The sequence below is a fragment of the Orycteropus afer genome, unplaced genomic scaffold (genome assembly GCF_000298275.1).
Source record: "Orycteropus afer afer isolate SDZICR_OR568_19922 unplaced genomic scaffold, OryAfe1.0 scaffold00466, whole genome shotgun sequence".
NCBI classification, from domain to species: domain Eukaryota; kingdom Metazoa; phylum Chordata; class Mammalia; order Tubulidentata; family Orycteropodidae; genus Orycteropus; species Orycteropus afer.
Window position 1 is genome coordinate 422,952 of NW_006922053.1, and position 17,580 is coordinate 440,531.

General features: G+C 59.7%; 2 protein-coding genes across 2 annotated transcripts; both read left to right on the forward strand.

The window, feature by feature from the left end:
* The first annotated feature begins 380 nt into the window (after nucleotides 1-380).
* On the forward strand, nucleotides 381-4,651 carry MADCAM1 (mucosal vascular addressin cell adhesion molecule 1). Its single transcript, XM_007954581.1, has 6 exons — nucleotides 381-441; nucleotides 827-1,099; nucleotides 1,458-1,769; nucleotides 3,188-3,655; nucleotides 4,282-4,428; nucleotides 4,488-4,651. The coding sequence occupies exons 1-6, from the start codon at nucleotides 381-383 to the stop codon at nucleotides 4,649-4,651; spliced, it is 1,425 nt and encodes a 474-aa protein (XP_007952772.1).
* A 1,227-nt stretch (nucleotides 4,652-5,878) lies between these two features.
* On the forward strand, nucleotides 5,879-13,042 carry TPGS1 (tubulin polyglutamylase complex subunit 1). The gene is made up of 2 exons (XM_007954533.2): nucleotides 5,879-6,252; nucleotides 12,502-13,042. The coding sequence occupies exons 1-2, from the start codon at nucleotides 5,879-5,881 to the stop codon at nucleotides 13,040-13,042; spliced, it is 915 nt and encodes a 304-aa protein (XP_007952724.1).
* The last annotated feature ends 4,538 nt before the right edge of the window (nucleotides 13,043-17,580 follow it).

Sequence of the window (17,580 nt, forward strand, 5' to 3'; positions counted from 1 at the left end):
GAAGGCCGACGCGTGGCCGCTCAGGGAAGTGCCGGCCCGGTTCCGGCCGTCGGGGTGGGCAGGGGAGGCGCCAGCGGAGACGCAGTATCCTTTCCATTCAATTGACCTCGCAGGTCACATTTCGCCGGTCCGCATAAGTGAGGCCTGGAGTCGGCCCAGACTGTCCCTGCCCGGTTCTCCTGACCTCGGCCCCGGGGTCCCCACCCTACATCTGGCCCGCAGGCCCTGGCTCGCTGTCGCCTCCAAGTCCGGAGTCAGGCCGGGAAAGCCCCTCAGGAAAACCCCCAGGGAGCCACGGGAGAAGGGGTGGCGGGAAGAAGCCCTGGCCCCGCTATTTAAGCTACGTCCCTCCGCAGGCGAAAGGACAGAGGGCGCCGAGCATGGAGCGAGGCCTGGCCTTCCTGCTGGTCCTATGCCTGGGTCTCCCGCCGCAGGGCCGCGGTGAGCGGGGCAGGGGCCGGCGACGAGGGGCTCGGACGGCGGAGGGGCTCCGACGGCGGGGGCTTAGGAACGGGCCCGGATGGGAGAAGGGCCCGGCGAGCAGGGCGGCCTCAGAAAGACCGGGCTTACAGGGGGCCGGGAGCTCCGAAGCAGGGGCCTTGGGAAGAGGAGGGGGCGCAGGGCGGGGAAGGGCTCGTAGAGGCGGGGCTCGGGGATGCAGGCATCAGTCGGAGGATGGTGGGAGCCGCTGCCACCGCAGGGGCGCTTGGAAAGCGTAAAGACAAGGGAGAGGGGGTGGGCGCTTGGGCCGCCCTCGACTCCAGGGAGACGGGCGGGGGTGTTGGCAGGGGTCCAGGAGGGACTGAGGGCCGCGTCCGACCCGCAGGGCAGGACCTGGAAGTGGAGCCCCCGGAACCCGAGGTGGCTGTGGCAGTGGGCGGATGGCGGCAGCTCACCTGCCGTCTGGCCTGCCCCGGCCGCGGGCCCGCGTCGGTGCAGTGGCGGAACCTGGACACCAGCCTGGGCCGCGTGCAGTCGATCCCGGGCAGCAGCGTCCTCACGGTGCGAAACGCCACGCTGTCGGCGGCGGGTACGCGCATGTGCGTGGGCTCCTGCGGGACCCTCGCCTTTCAGCGCTCCGTGAGGCTCCTGGTGTACGGTGAGGCGGGTCCCTGTCCGTGCCTCCGTGCAGGCGGGGCCCAGCCCCCTCTGCTGCCCAGGTCAAGGTGGCCCCTAGACCACCTCCTCCTGGGAGCCTTCCCCAGCTGCCCTGGGGGGGCTCAAAGCCTGCTAGCTCTGAAGCCCACTCCCAGTCGCCACACTCCACCTGGTTTCCGTCCTTTGCCCCCTCTTGAAAGCACCCAGAGCCAACCCTGCCCTTCCCTGCCCCAGGCCCTCCCCACCCCCATCGTCTAGGCACAAGGTGGCCCTTTTCACAGGCTGTCTGTCCCCTGTCCTCTTCACCAGCTGCCACCACCACCTGCCCTGGACTCAGCCCTCACTGTCCCCCTCCACAGCCTTCCCGGATCAGCTGAGCGTGTGCCCAACGGCCCTGGTGTCTGGACAGGACCAGGAGGTGGCCTGCACAGCCCACAACATCACGCCAATGGACTTTCTCTCCTTCTCCCTGCTCCTGGAGGACCAGGAGCTGGAGGGGGCCCAGGCCCTAGGCTGGAAGGTGGACGAGGCCCAGGAGGAGGACCCCTTGTTCCACGTGACACAGCGCTGGAGGCTGCCACCACTGGGCACTCCTGGCCCGGCCCAGCTGCACTGCCAGGCCACCATGCAGCTGCCGGGCATGGAGCTGAGCCACCGCCGGCCCATCCGGGGTGAGTCCGGGGTCCCCGGGAAGGGCACGGCCACATCCGGTGAGGAAGAGACAGCCCCTGGCTCTGCCCTCACCTGTTGGGTTATTTGGGCCACCTCAGGCTCTCCATGTCCCACCCGGACTGGTCATAGGACCTGGGAGGGGAGCCTCTGGGGGGACCGGGCTGGGCCTTTAATCTCTTCTCCCGGGGCAGCCAGTGTGATGCTTCTCATTCATTCAGTCAGTATTTCCTGAGAACCTACAGTGTCGCAGGCTCTTGAGGGGTCCTCCCTGCTCTGCCCACTGCCCTTAGTCTGTCCTCCGCATGGCCACCAAACAGTGTCCCTGAACACTGAGTCGGCCCACCCCTGCTCTGCCCACTGCCCTCTGGGCCTCCCCCTTCCCTGAAGAAAAAGCTTGAGTCCTCCCTGCCCACAGGGCCCTGCACGACCTACCCCCTCTTCTCCTCCTCCCCCGCACAGCTGTTCAGCTCGCTAGGCACAGTCCTGCCTCAGGGCCTTTGCACATGCTGTTCCCACTCGGCCCACTCTCTCTACATCTCACAGCGCCCTCCTCCCTCCTTCTGGCCTTTGCCTGGAAGGCACCTCTCAGCACTCTTCACCTGAAGTTCCTGCTTAAAGGGGACCCCCCACACACGTATGCACACATACATACACACCTTGTCCTGCTTCACGGTCCCGGATGCCTCTGGTTAGCGTCTGACATCCTGTATGGTTCTACTTATGTCTGTCGCAGTCGCAGCTGAGTCCCCAGTAGGCACCCAGTAAATACTCGTCCAGTTAATGGATAAATGGGAACAGTGCCTGCCAGGATTGTGGAGGGGGTATGAAGCCCCCAGTACAGTCTCACTGAAGAAAACTGTTCATTCTCCAACAGCCCCCCTCATGTTAATGCACTTGGGGTCCCATGAAGGTCTTGAGCAAGGGGGCTCCCGGGAGAATCAGACAGAAGCCACAGACCAGGTGGGGTTACTGTGGGGAGCCGTCACGGGAGGAGCAGAAGCAGCTGGGTCTGCGGTGCTGTGGCGGGAACAGACCGCTGCCCTGACGGCCCGAGTCTGTGCACTGAGGGGTGGGCGGTGCAGAAGGCCTCCTCACCCCTCCACCTCCCACCCCCTGTAGGTCTAGGCCAGCTGCAACCTGAGGGGGCAGCACAGCCGTCACCCCCATCTCACAGTTCAGGAAACTGAGGCCCAGGGAGATTCAGGGCTTGATCCCCATCCTGCTGTGAGGGGGTAGGGACCTGAGGGGGCACCCTGCCCCTGACGCTGGGGTCCTTGCCCCCGTGACTCACTCACCCAAGCCACTCAGGGGAAGGGCTTGCAGGGGCTCCCGTCCAACCCTTCTGTCCAAATGGAGAGACTGAGGCAGGAGTGGGTTAGGCCAGCTGAGAGAAAGACACAGCCAGTTTGTTTTCCAGTCCTACATAGCCCACCCACTCTGGAACCCCCGACACGGACCACCTTGGAGACCCCCACATCAACCATCTTGGAGCGTTCCACATCAGCCGCCCCAGAGCCCCCGACCTTGAACTCTCAGGAGCCCCCCACCACGGCCCCTCTGGAGCCCCCCGCCATGGGCACTGTGGACACCCCCACCTTGAGCTCCCCGGAGCAGAGCTCCAGCCTGGGGCCCTGCCGCCCTGAGATCCTGCAGTCCCCCGTGTCAGCAGAGAGGGAGGCCCGTTGGGAGTTGTTATGCAAGGTATCCTGCGGCTCCCCTGGAGTGACCGTGCACTGGACCCAGGCGCCTGGTGGTCTGACAGCCTACAAGCTTCGGGAGGCGGGAGCGCAGGCCTGGCTGAGCCTGCAGCTGGCTGGACGTGCCCCTGAGGGCTTGTTCCAGTGCCGCGTGGATCCGGGGCACGAGGTGGCCAGCCTGTACATCAGCAGTGAGTTCTGGGCGGGCACGGATGAGGGCTGGGGGGATCAAGACCTTAGACAAGAAAATGCCCGTGTCCCCAGCCATCCTGTGGGCTTCCTGGGACTGCGTAGATTTCAAAGGCCCTGTATACCCCAAGCCTTAGTGCCTCATACCGCTTGGAGAACACACAGAACGACAGGATGAAGCTTATCGTTCAGGTATTTCTGAGCCTCCTAGAGTCACGTGCAAAAAATCAAGTCAAGATGACCAGGTGTAGAGAATTCTGACAATGCATTTATTGCACTCAGTCTACCCAAAGCACTATACTGCTGTTGCAATATTAATACAAAAAAGTATTAACAAGACATTTATATTCTCCTTTTCTTTTCAAGTCCCTGAAGTGCATTGTGTATCTTACTCGCACCAGCCACTGTCCTGATGCTCAAAAGCCCTGTGTGGCCAGGGGCTGCTTACTCCTCAGCCTGGTTCTAAACTAGAGCCCTATGTGAATTTCAAAAGCGCAAGGCCTCTGCTTAGCCCGGGGGGTTTTGTCAATTTCAGGGACGTAACCTGGGAAGCACTTTCTGGCTGCTGTTCTCAGCCTGCCAGCCGAGGGCAGGACCCCAACCCACTTCCACCACTCTTCCCCAGTGCCTGTGGCTGTCCAGCTGTCTGCCACCCTGTGGACCGGGAGCCTGGCGCTGGGACTGCTCCTCTTGGCTTTCCTGGCCTACCGCCTGCGGAGTTGCTGCCGGGCTCTGGGCTGGGGCCACTCATCCAGCTTCTCTACACCAATGAGTCAGCAGCCACCCCTCCAAACGTGGCCGGCCTCTTCCTCAGCTAACTTGTGACCACAGGACATCTGCACGGTTGTGGACAGCATGAGGCCAACAGCTGGTCCCGTGCTCTGAAGGCCGAGAAATCGGGTCCCCAGCTGGTTGGGGTCCTTCTCCCTGGAGGAGGCCCTGGGGAGCCCACCTCCAATGGTGCAGAGCTGAGAAATAAAGGGCATTTGGTCTGAGCGTCAGTGAGCCCTGTTGCGGTCTGACGCTTCCACACACATCTGACCAGCCAGCCCTGCATGGGATGATTGCGCAGAGAGCTGGGGTACACAGAGACCACCCAACCTCCTTAGCCAGGGCTGGAGGGGAGAAGGTGGGAGAACATCAGTGCTCTGTACATTTCCCTGGGCGATGGGATATTTAAAGAACAAGTAGGCATTCCCCCAAAGAAATGGGGGACCGCATGGGCAAAGGCCCAGAGGAGGGGGGCTTAGGTGGTAGGAGGGTGGGAGAGCAGTTGGAAATGAGGGCAGCAGAGGGCGGGCACTGGAGAGCTAGGGGAAGCTCTGGAGCTGCCCACTGGTGTTAGAGAGGTCCCTCTGTTGGCTAGGAAGGAAATAGCCTGGGATGGGGACTGGGGGCAGGGGAGAATCAGTCATTCTGCAAACACTTGGAGCTCTGTAGTATAGTGCCTAAGGCACTAGACTGCTAACCAGAAGGCTGGCGGTTAAACAGGTTGGGCAATCTACTTCCGTAGTGATACTGCCTTGCAAACCCAAGAAGGGGTCGCTGTGAGTCGGGTCCAACTCCAGGGCACATAACAACAACCAGCTTGCTAGGCTGCATGAGAAAAAGCCCTTGAGCGGGAGAGCTCTGGGTCCAGAAGGGGAGACAAGTTCCAAACCAGCAATAACGCACAAGCCCAGCGCAGTCATCCAACTCAACTTGGAAAGTCGGGGGCAGGAGGGCGGGGGAGGGGGACATCACGGGGTGACCTATAAATTCAGATTAGGTGAGAGGGAAGGCCGCCTTGATCTTAATTTAACACATAGGCTCAGAAATGCAACTCCGAAATGGGTGTGGGGTGGGGCCGGTGCTCGGTCTTGCAGCCGAGGTGGATACATCCCCGCCCACGCTCAGCCTGGGACCTTGGCGACTAGGGAGACTGGTTGCTAGGAGACTAGGCTAGGGAAGAACTCTCTGCCCACGACCAAGATGACTAGCTAGCCGGCTTCATGCCAGAAACCAAGCCCTTCTAGGTAGCCATTTTGGAGTCTGGCAAGATGAAGATTCCAGACCTAATCCCGGAGAATCAGTCAGTACACATAAAGAAGGAACCAGTTTAAGAGTGGCAACTAGGAACTAGGAAAGAGGGTGGCCTCTTCTTTAGACTTTTGGTCAATCCCGGAGGGATCCTGGTGCGCTCTACCCTCAACCAAGATGGCGACTCGGGCGCACTGTGGAATATGGCGGCGGTTCCGGTCCAGCTGCCCTCACTGAAGATGGCAGCAGTGGAGAAACGGCGGCCGGCTGTGGCGCCGGTGGCCAATTTCACGGACAGCGGCCGGCCGTCGGTGTCCCGGGCAGCGGCAGGGACTGAGAATGAGGAGGACTTCTTGCGGCAGGTCGGCGTGACAGAGATGCTGCGAGCGGCACTGCTGAAGGTGTTGGAGGCGCGGCCCGAGGAGCCCATCGCCTTCCTGGCGCACTACTTCGAGAACATGGCCCTGCGATCGCCCGCAAACGGCGGCGCCGGGGAGCCCCCGGGCCAGCTCCTGCTACAGCAGCAGCGCCTGGGCCGCGCGTTGTGGCACCTTCGCCTGGCTCACCACTCCCAGAGGTTCGAGGCCGGGCCGGGTCTGGGCGGGTGGGGGCCGTGGCCAGACTCCAACTCCCAGCGTGCTCAGCGCGGCTCACCAGCAGCAGCGTGGGTGCTGGAACGCAAGGCATGCTGGGGGTTATAGTCCGCGGTGTCTCCCTGGCGATGGATGAATCGCGGGCGGCGGCTCCTTAACGAGATGGGGCTTGAGGTCTCCAGCTGGGACCAGATGGTTGGTGGTTCTGGCGCGCTTGGCCTTTTGTGATGCCTTTTTTGGTTCTCTGCAGATGCTGAGGGTCCCTTTGCAGTGGTCTACTTTTGAGAATCTTGGCATCTCCCCAAGGTGTCTTGGTTATCCAGTGCTGTGATAACAGAAATACCACAGGCAGATGATTTTTTTTTTTTTTTTTTTAATTAGGATTTGGGTGAAGATTTACAGAGTAAATTCACTTTTCATACAGCAGTTCACATATACTTTGTCTCATGTCATTGACCAAAATTTACAATGCAGCAGCTCCCCTCCCACTTCCTCCCCATAGTTACCTCCTCCCAGTGTCCATCCCTTCATACTCTTCTGCACCCTGAGCTATCTCCCTGTGCATAAGCAGCCCTTCCTTCTCCCATGATTGTTCTCTCCAGGGCGTGTGTCTACTTGAGGTAAATGTTTAACTCACATGCCTGTACTTTGTTTGGCTGGAAACCACGGTTGTGGGTTCAATTCCAGACCTGAAGGGCAACTAGGGGCCATAATCTCAGTGGTTACACCAGGCTCCATTGGACCAGCAAACCTGGTCCCCACCTTCTTTTTTTTTTTTTTTGCCTCCAAACGATTTTGAGTTTTGTACCACATTGTTCTCCCTCTTTATGTAGGATCTCCTACATCCCTTCCAAGTGGATGGCAGAGGTAGCCGGGCACCATCTAGTTCTTCTGGTCTCATAGTTGTATAGGTTGCAGATCGGATGGTGTACCAGTCGCTAGGACTGATTGTTTCCATTAATTTTGGTTTTCTTCTTTCTTCTTGATGAGGAGAGACCCATTGTTGCATCTAGATGGCAGCTTCCTAGCTTTTAAGGTCCCAGTCGCTAATCGCCAAAGTAGTAGGTGGAACAATGTTTTGTATAGTATGTTATGCCAATTGAGCTTGATGTCCCCTGCGACCATGGTCCCAAGCCCGCAGGATCAACTACTCGGTCCCTCTGGGTAGCTGACTGTGACCAAGTAATGACCATAACCTTGCCCCTTGTCAGCTCTACTATACACCTGGGAATTCTGATCATTCACATGAACTTATAGGCCCATTGTCTGCCAACCCTATATATGATCTTGGATACACTCTCCATTTAGACATACCTAATTGTTTAGCTTGTTCACCCATCTATCCGTCCCTATACCCATGTTTGCTTTCACTGACAACTCAGTACTGTATATGCAAAGGGGTTCATATTTGTTGTCTGTACTGCCCATGTAACTCTCTATGTCTTTCTCATCCTCAATGCTGCCATATTGGTCACTCACATTTGGTACACTGACAGGCAGATGATTTTAACAGACAGAAGTTTATTCTCCCACAGTTTGAGAGCAAAAGTACGAATTCAGGGTGCCAGCTTTAGGGGAAGCTTTCTCTGTTGGCTCAGTTTGGGAGCAAGGTCCTTGTTTCCTTTCATCATCTGTGGGCCAGGCATTCCTTGAAGAGCTCCGTGTATCTTGGTATCAGTCTTCCTCTGGGTCTGGGAGGTTCCCTGCACAGGGACCCTGTGTCCAAAGGAAGCACTCCATTCTTGGCTCTCCTTTCTTGGTGGTAGCAGGTCCCCCTCTCTCTCTGCTGGCTCCTTTCTCCTTTTAGCTGTTGTGAGCTAAAAGGTGATTCAGGCCACACCCCACGGTGTGTTACATCAGATCAGGGCTGGGTGTGGTTGAGGGTGTTGCACCCACCCTAATCCTCTCACAGCCCATCACAGCAGATCACATCATGGGGAATAATTATTACATTGTTTTATAAAACTGCTCATGAGAATCGTGGACTGGCCAAGTTGATACGTATTTTGGGGGACATACTTCAATCTGTGACACAAAGCCATGGAGCAGGCCCTTCTTCATTGCCTTGTAGCATCCGCGTCCGTTCAGCAGAAAGGGACTATTTATGAGTTTGGGCTGTGCAGATAGAAAGCATCCCAACTGCCTAAGATCCCGACCCAGATAGTTCCAACAGAGCCACTGGGCAGTAATGGGGAGCGGTTCCCACACTCCCACAGGCAGGAGGGATGGGAGCAGGGTGGGCGTGGCCATCGAGAGGCCCTGCAGGTGCAGGGGTGGAGGGGTGAGAGCTGCAGCGAGGCCCCCAGTGTGGACGGCAGGAGAGGCCGGTGGGTTTGGCTGAAGCATAGGGAGTGAGGGTGACAGGGCCTGGTCTCCCCTGTGCCCCCAAGGCCTGGATGGTTCTGAGTCCTGGAAGGTGGTCTCAGGGGTGAATGAACAATTGACATCAGAGTGGGTGTGGACAGCTATGTGATCCAAATCACTGATTTGACTTCGACTCGATGGCTGGTGTGGGTGGGCTGGTATTTTGGAGAAGGGGCTTCCCAGAGACAAGGGTTAGTAGGAGGTTATTTCCGTAGGAAGCGTTCCCAGGAAACGGAGGAAAGAATGGGGGAGCAGGGCATTGGACAGAGCCCAGCACTGGTGCCCCTTCAGCCTGATCCTGCAGGGAACTAAGCTTACTGAGGGGGCCATGAACGAGCCCCCCAGCCCCGGAGGGCAGCCCTCCCGAGGGAGGCACAGAGAAGCTGGGGGAGGGGCTGCAGGGGGGGTCTGAGCCGGACACCAGCATCCCTGCTGTGGGCACGACCAGCTCAGCGCAGGCTTCCTCGGCCTCAGACTGTCTTCTGGGGCGTCCTGTGCACTGCAGGGTGTGGGGCAGCACCCTGGCCTCTGCCAGCTCCACACTAGGAGCAGTGCCCCCGAGTCATGACAACTGCACAGCTCCAGACATCACCAGTGTCCCGGTGTGAGGGCCCCTGGGCGAGGGGATTCCATTGCCCCCTCAGGAGACTCTGGCCCGTGGTCGTCTGACCACCTGACGTCCCGGACGCTGCCCACATTTAAACCCACATGCTGCGTGGGGAGGAGACAGAAGGGGAACCGCGGGCCGGAGGGCCACGTGGTTTACACCGTCTGACTCGGCAGGGGCTTATCCTGGCGAAGAGCGTGACTCAATATTTTTCCACATAATTAACCCAGAGTCTTTCCTCCTGTGGACGCCAGGGCTGGGCCCTTCCCTGTGGGGCGTCCTGTGCTCTGCAGGGCGTTGAGCGGCATTGTCAGCCTCCACCCACTCAGTGCCAGGTCATGCCAACCACAAACGCCTCCAGACGCGGGCGAGTGTCCCCCAGGGGGCAGCATTGCCCCTGGGTTGAGAACCTTGGGTTGGTGTGAAGGGGAATCTCCGGAGCCATTCCACAAATACCTCCTTGTTTGTCTCTCCACAAGTGCTCACATGCATTACAGATCACGTTGCTGAGCAGACAGGGCTCTGCCCGGCGACCGGGCCGCCTCACAGACCACACTGTGTAGCTGAGGGGCAGATCCGTCCAAGACCAGAGCTCACACCCCAAGACTGGTCTCACCCGCGAGTTCAGCAGTCAATTCAGCAGGCTCCTCAGGGCGGGAGCCCGTGATAACCATCGTGCCCGGCTGCCCTGAGAGGCGGGCGAGGCCCAAGGCTCCTCTGTGCTTCTTGCCCTGCCCTGCACCGTAGCTCCGACCGGGCTGCCCTGTGCTCACCCCTTTGTGGGCCAGGAGCGCCTGATGACAGTGCTTGGAGAAGCCCGGGGCCAGATGAGAGCGGTGGTCAGAGCTAAGGGGCGTGTGTGCGTGGGCCTCGCCTGCGTGCCCAGCCCTGGGAGAGCAGCTGGCGTGCCTCCCATTCTCTCGCCCGCACAAGCATCCTGGGTGCTTTGTGTGAGCCTCACTCTCCAGCTGAGGACACGCCGCACGGTCACAGCCAGGACTCAGCAGAGGAAACCCGAGGCGGCATGGCGTGCGGGGGCAGGCAGGGCCAGGCACGAACTCATTCCCTGCCATCGAGTCAGTTCTGACTCATAGCGACCCCCACTGGGTTTCTGAGGTGGTAGATCTTTACGGAAGTAGATTGCCCCATCTTCCTTCCACGGAGCAGCTGGTGGGTTTGAACCACCAACCTTCTGGTTAGCAGCCAAATGCTCTAGGCACTGCACCACCAGAGTGCCTACCTTCTCCACCTCAGGGAGGAGGGAACTGATGGAAAGGAAGCGGATGGGGCCTCTGGGAGAGGAGTGTGAGGCCGTCAGATCCGTCAGGCTGAGCTTTCTTACCTGGCAGTAACAAAGAGCCCCGGAACCCGCATGGCTTTAATACAAGTGCAGCTGCTTTCCCACTCACGCTGCAGCAGGCAGCTCTGCCCCGCCATCGTGTCGTGAGTTTGACCATCAAAGGGAGGGGTCTTGGGCAACAGTGAGATGGCACTGAAACTCTCCGTTGGCCTGACTTCAAAGAAGTCGAGCAACAGGAAGAGAGCTGAAAGAACATGTGAGCAACAGGGGGCGGCCAGCCTCCAGGCAGCCCCCAGGGGCCCTGTCCTGCTGCCTGTGCCACTGTGGTCCCCTCCCACATCACCTAGAGCCAACCCAAAATCCAGTAAGGTGTGGCAGAGCTGACGGGATAGGTCAGAGGGGACATGGCTCGTAATTGCATTTCCTGCTCTGGGGAAGCCGGCTGCCATGTTTGAGGGAGCTCCAGCAGCCCTGGGAGGCGTCCAGCCATAGCCAGCACCACCTGCCAGCCTGTGCGGGGGCCGCCTTGGAAAGCTGTCTGCCGACGATGCCCACGGTGCTGGTGCAGCCGGCGTCTCGACCGCAGCCTCACGCGACCCTCGCAAGCCAGACCCACCACCTCAGCCACTCTCAATGCTGACACAGACCATGAAGCATGGTACTTCTTTTGTTGCCGGTGTTGGTGGCTGGGTTTTGGGGTAATTTGTCACTCAGCAATCCATGTTACCGGCACCAGTGGTGACCTTACTCCCACAGGTCTGGCCTTTTCCTCATGAAATGGGACAAAACCCACAGCAAAGGGTTATGAAGTGGCGTTGGTGAGTTAATGTGGTAACAGGGACAGTCACGACGGAGCTGACATTGACTGCCAGCTAACGTTGCAGCTGGCACCGTCCCTGCTTCCTGGGGTGACCTCATCAGCTGGCAAGCGTTCAGCACGGTGGCCAGCAGATCACAGGGGCCCAGTGGACGAGCCTTCTCACACCGGCGAGAGCACGGTGCCCACTGCTAGACACTCGGCCTTTCACACCCGCCAACAGCCAAGCTCTGATGCACTGAGAATTGAGTCCCAGCCGGGAGGGATGCCAGGGACCTCACCCCCGGGCCTCAGTTTCCTCCTCAGTAGCAGGACATTGGTCAGAAGGGCTCCCTAGGAGAGTCAGGCCGTCTGTGAGCCCTGCGGTGAGCAGCAGTGGTGACCGGGTGCCCGCTGCACACCAGCCCATGGTGAGGTGGGATGTCCAGGTCATGCTGGAGGCAAGGTGGACCTGCAGTGTCCAATGCCTTCCTCACCACCCAGCCGAGCTCAGAGAGGATGAGTATGGCCCTGGCTCCGCCCCTTCTGCTCTGGATTCTGGTCAGACTGTGGACCTGCCCCAAGCCTCAGTTTCCCCACATGTCACAGTAGAAATAGTAACAGCCATCTGGTGAGAGGTGTTTGAGGCGGACGGTTAAAGCGCCTCTGGGTCACTCAGCAGCTCTCGTTCCTGCTCAGAGACCAGGGGATGCTAGCACCTGCCCATTGTGCCTGAAGAGTCATCATTACTGTCAGTGGGATGGTGGCAGGGGTATTACTGCAGGGAGGACGGCTGGCAGTCTCGGGCGGAGGATGTGCCCGACAGATTGAGCAGACCATTGCTGGGCATCTACTGTGTGCCGGGAAGTAGTCTAGGCTAGAGGTTTGTGACAGGAACAGGATGGATAAACTCCTTGTCCCTGGGGTGCTGTCCTGGTGGGGGAGACACAGTATGTCTCTATAACTATTGTGAAGAAGAGGAAAGGGGTTGCTGGGTAGTGAGGCCCCACTGGGGAGGTAACATTTGCACTGAGACTGGAGAGTAGGGCGGAGGGGACATGTCAGGGGCGGGAACAGCACGTGCAAAGGCACTGAGGTAGGGCCAGGCGTGGTGTGGGGGTGGGGCTTGGCTGAGGCCACGCCCTTTCTGCCCGCCCCCACCACAGGACTGCCTTCAACAACAATGTCAGCGTGGCCTACGAATGCCTGAGCGCCGGCGGCCGCAAGAAGAAGCCAGGCCTGGACGGGCGCACCTACAGCGAGCTGCTCAAGCGCATCTGCCGCGACGGCGAGGCCCCGGAGGAGGTGGTGGCGCCATTGCTGCGCAAGATCCAGTGTCGGGACCACGAGGCCGTGCCGCTGAGCGTCTTCCGGGCTGGCATGCGCACCTGCTTCGTGCTGCTCGAGTTCGTTGCACGGGCTGGCGCCCTATACCAGCTGCTGGAGGACCCGGCACTGGCCGCGGCTGACCGCCGCGTGGGCCAGGCCGTGCTGGACACGCTGGGGGACGCGCTGCAAGCCGGCGACAGCGGTGCTGCCGCACCCGCACGCTACCTGGAGGCTGGGTCACGCCTCGGGCCTGACAGCCTGGCGCTGGCCATGGACCGCGCCGTGGTGACTCGGCGTCCCGGCGTCCCCATGACGCGCGAGGAGTTCCTGGAGAAGGCCGCTGCCCTCTTCATCGCCAAGGTCAAGCCCGTGGGCTAAGTCACCCTCATCCCTGACACCCCACCTGCCTTCACCGGCCACTCGGAAACCCTGACACCGGCATGGCTCACCGGTTCAGCAGGGAGGGCGGGTCAGGGATCCGGAGGGCATGGACTGAATGCGGGACGAGTGCGGAGGCTGCCCACGCCCAGACTCCTGTACCCCAGGGAAGAGGGTGAGCCCCAGGCACGGCCCCGCCCCACATCGTGGCTGTGCCTTCCAGGTCCTGCTCCGCCCACAGGCGCTTCCGCAGCAGTTACAATAAAACATCCGAGGTCTGCCCGTGTGTGCGTGCGGTGCGTGCCCTCCCCAGTACGGGTCCCTGGAGCTGCCCGGGGGCAGTCAGCCGCTGGCCCCGGCCCACTAGCCCACCCTACTGCGCTGTTGCTCCCTGCCCTGGCAGCTGGTCCCTGGGCAACCAGCCTTGAGCAGTTGACGGTGTGGAGAATGAGGGCTGACACTCGCGGCCTGCCGCTCTACCGAGCTGTCAGCATGGTCCTGTGTGGGAGGCCGATTACCGCCGCCTCTGGCAGGTGTGGAAACCAAGGTCCAGCGGGTGAAGGGCCATAGCACCAACCCCCCCCCCCCGGCCACCCCACAAGCTGCCTCTGCCCACCCCTCATCCATGCCTTTTATCCAGTGACTTGACTGACCTTCAAGGCTCAGGGTGATGAAAACCTGGTACCACTCACACCTCAGAGCCCCCTGGGGACCACCGCCTACCCTGCCTCTGCAGCCGTCTGGGGGCACTGACCTCAGTCATCCACCATGCCCAGGCTTGGGCCCAGGTGCCCCATCTGTCCTGGTCACGATTGACCCTTGGCAGCGAAGTCCTGGAATCCGCCCCGCCTGCCTTCCAAACTCCTCCCTTTGGCAGCACCCTCCTCCCTGACTCCAGACGCTCCTGGAAGTCCTGGAAGGTTCCTCCTCTTCCCGGTTTCTCGGTGGAAGGCTCCTCCAGGCTGGGCCCAGGTGCCCCATCTGTCCTGGTCACGATTGACCCTTGGCAGCGAAGTCCCGGAATCCGCCCCGCCTGCCTTCCAAACCTCTCCCTTTGGCAGCACCCTCCTCCCTGACTCCAGACTCTTCTGGAAGGTTCCTCGTCTTCCCGGTTTCTCGGGGGAAGGCTCCTGCAGGCTGTCCTCTCACCCACCCTCCCCTCACGTCCTCGTCAGGTGCTCTCGGGGCCCTGGCTCCAGTTTCTGCCTGTTGGCCAAGGGTTCTCATGTCCCCTCACAGGCCCAGGCAGGGCCCTGCTTCAGACCAGGGTGCCACCACCTCCTGTGTATCCATGGGGACCCCTCAAGGACCACACAGATCCCCACCTGTCCTGGTTCCCTAGTGCTGCTCTGACAAGAATTACCACAAATGGGAGGACCTTAACAAAAAGTTTATTCTCTCACAGTTTGGAGTCTTTAAGTCCAAGTTCAAAGTGCCAGGCTCTAGGGGCTGGGTCAAAGCCCCTTGGCCTTGGGCTTTAGCTCTGTCCCTTACTCCCGGCCCACTGGAGCTGGAGCCATCTCTTCACTTAGGCAGCTGCTGGCTGCTGAGGCTGACAAGCCCAAGGTCGACAAATAAAATGGCACAGTCCTGATACTACCAAACCACATGGCAGAGCATTAATTCAAGTCCATTGTAAGTCCCAAGGTCAGCAGAGCATGGCAAGCTGGTGAACAACGACATGGCTACATGCAGGGTCCACACGTGCCATAAGCTAGAGACTATCCCCAAGGCTCTGGTAGCATAGTGCCTAAGGCACTTGACTGCTAACCAGAAGGGTGGCAGTTCAAACCCACTAGCCACTCCTCGGAAGGAAGGTTGGGCAATCTACTTCTGTAGTGATACTGCCTCGGCAGCCCAAGGAGGGGTCGCTATGAGTCGGTCCGACTCCATGGCACATGACAGCAACAACAATCCCCAAGGCTTCTCCTTAAACACAGGAGGCAGACCACATCCCAAAGGCAGCTACTCGGCTGCTTGTGGTAGATTCCACCACAGAGTTGATTGCCAGTCTCATCATGGGGAATAACTACCACCAGCTGCCCAGCCACTCAACCAGGCCCAGCCAAGTTGACATACAAACATAGCCACCACACCACCCAAGACAGAGCTTCAGCCATCTAGAGTTTCTGGTTTCCACGGAAGGCCTCAAGCCGATAACAGGAGGGTGGCCTGATGTCTCCCCAGGCCCCACCCACCCCTATCACCACGGCACATCATGGCTTTTCACCCACCTTCTCCATGGCCAACCAGAGCATTCCAGGCCCCTTAGGCTGCAGTGATTGGTTTGGTTATAAGCATGTGACTTCCACCCAGCCAATGAGACAAAGCCCTGGGACTTTCTCTAAGAACTCCGTGCTGAGTCACTGAGCTTGCAGGAGCCAGGCCTGGAGTCTGGGACCAGCTTGTCAACAGGGCCTGTGAAGGAGTCTGTCTTTGGCAAAGCTGAACTGAGAGGTCCCCCAGTGTCTTTTCCTCTGTCTCCTTCCTTCCTCACTCTGGCCCAGGCACACTGGCCTCTAGCTTGTCCCTGAATGCTCCCAGGGCACTCCTGCCTCAGGGCCTTCCGTCCCTCCCAATTCACACAACTGTGGCCCTCATTCCATCCCGTCTCTGCCCACGTGTCACCTCCCCACAGACACCTGCTGTCTAAAATAGCCTCCCTGCGCCTCACCTCTGTCCCTTTCCTGCACAGCACCACCTCAGGACTCCCTGTTGCTCTCCTGGTTGGTGGCCTCTTGCCCCATCTCCAGGAGGGCAGGGAAGATTTGTTCACTTGCTTTGTTTCCTGCACCGCCCCACCACCCACCCAGTCCCTCCAGGATGTGGGGCATACATGGGAAGGCTGATCCTTGGGAAATCTCAAGGGCAGTGCCCTGACTCATCCCATGGCTGTTTACCACTGGGGCACAGGGTGCTTGTTTAACCCTCACTTGACTGATGGCGTGGCCAGCTCCATCAGCAGCCTCAGGTTCCCAAAGGGCATGACTGAAAGACGGCACCAGGCAGAGAGCCCTCGTAACTGAGACCAATGTCTCACAGGCAAGGAGGCTTCCTCCAGGCCCCCTCCCGAGGCTGGCGGAGGACCCATGGGGTGAAGCCCAGTACCCCTTTACAGATGAGAAAACCCAAGAGCTGCTCTGCCCAGAGCTTTCTGGATGTCTCAGCACGCACGTGCGCGCTCGCACACACACACACACACACACACACACCACCTTTAACACTTTGATTTCCGAATTCCCAGACGGGTTTGCCCGCCTGTCCCCAGCTGAGATGCTTGACTCATGAGGCCAGAGGCTAGGCACCCAGGGGCGAGGTCACCACAGCCAAGGAGTTGATGCAGCTGTGGGCAGCCAAGGACAGCTGCCAGCAGGGTGGGGCCACAGCTGGGGCAGCCCGACAACAACAGGCCAGGAGCCACCGCATCCTCCTGACTGGGGCAGGCATGGCCAAACAGAAACCAGCTCGCCACACCTGACTCTCATGACCAACTGGCCAGCCAAGGAGTGTGAGAGTCAGCCTGGTTAGAGCAGTCAGGGTTGAGAAGTCCAGGGTAAGGGCTCAGCTGGCATCAGGGCTCAACTCAAGTTCAGGTTTCAGCTAGGGTCAAGGCTCAGCCAGGATCAGGGCTCAGTCAGAGTCCGGGCCTGTTGGGTTGGGGTCCAACCGGGGTCAGGGCTCAATTCAAGTCAGGTTTCAGCTGGGCTTAGGGGTCAGTCAGGGGTCAGGGGTCAGTGGGGATCAGAGCTCAGTATGGGGTCAGGGCCAGTTGGGTTGGGGCTCAGCCAGGCTCAGAGGATGGAGCGTGGCTGAAGGTTGGAGTTCAGCCAAGGGTCAAGGCTCAACCATGGTTGGAACTCAGCCTAGGGTAAGAGTTCAGGAGCTGGGGCTGAGCAGGGATTGGAGCTGTCTGGGGTCAGGACTCAGGTCAGCATGGGGGCTCAGCTTTGAGATGGAGTACAGTCCCAGGGCCAGGTTGGAGCTGGGCCAGGTGAGGACTCTGTCCGGGTCAAGTGCGTTAGCAGCTTGTTGAATGAAGAAGGTTCCCCGTGGAGGCCCTGTGGACTCAATGCTTTCCCAACTTCACTAACGGCCATCTTTGCCACAGCAGCTCATCAGACGGATGATAAACTTTTAACAAGACGCCTGGGCTGGCCCGTCCCTCTCCGGGAGCTTCTCTTCCACTCCTTACACTACTGGGCTCCAGCCACGCAGCCTGCCTTCCTACCTGCCCTGAGGGTGGTACTATTCCAGGCCCAGCTCTGCAGGAAACTGAGGCACCGCCCTGACTGGGCTCAAGGCCCAAGCTCCCATGCCCTGCCCTCCTCTTGGCGCCCCCTTTTCTGGCCGGGACAACAGGAGATTTGACGGGCCATCTCCTCTTTGAAGAAACTTAGGCTCGGGGACGGCGCGGTGGCGGCCATCACAACACATCGTACCATCATGCCCAGCTCGAGCCAGTACCCTAACCGCTTCATCGCCCAGTCCCGGACCGGGGGCCACCCCCTACCAAGCGTGAGTGTCTCAAGTCAGCGCCC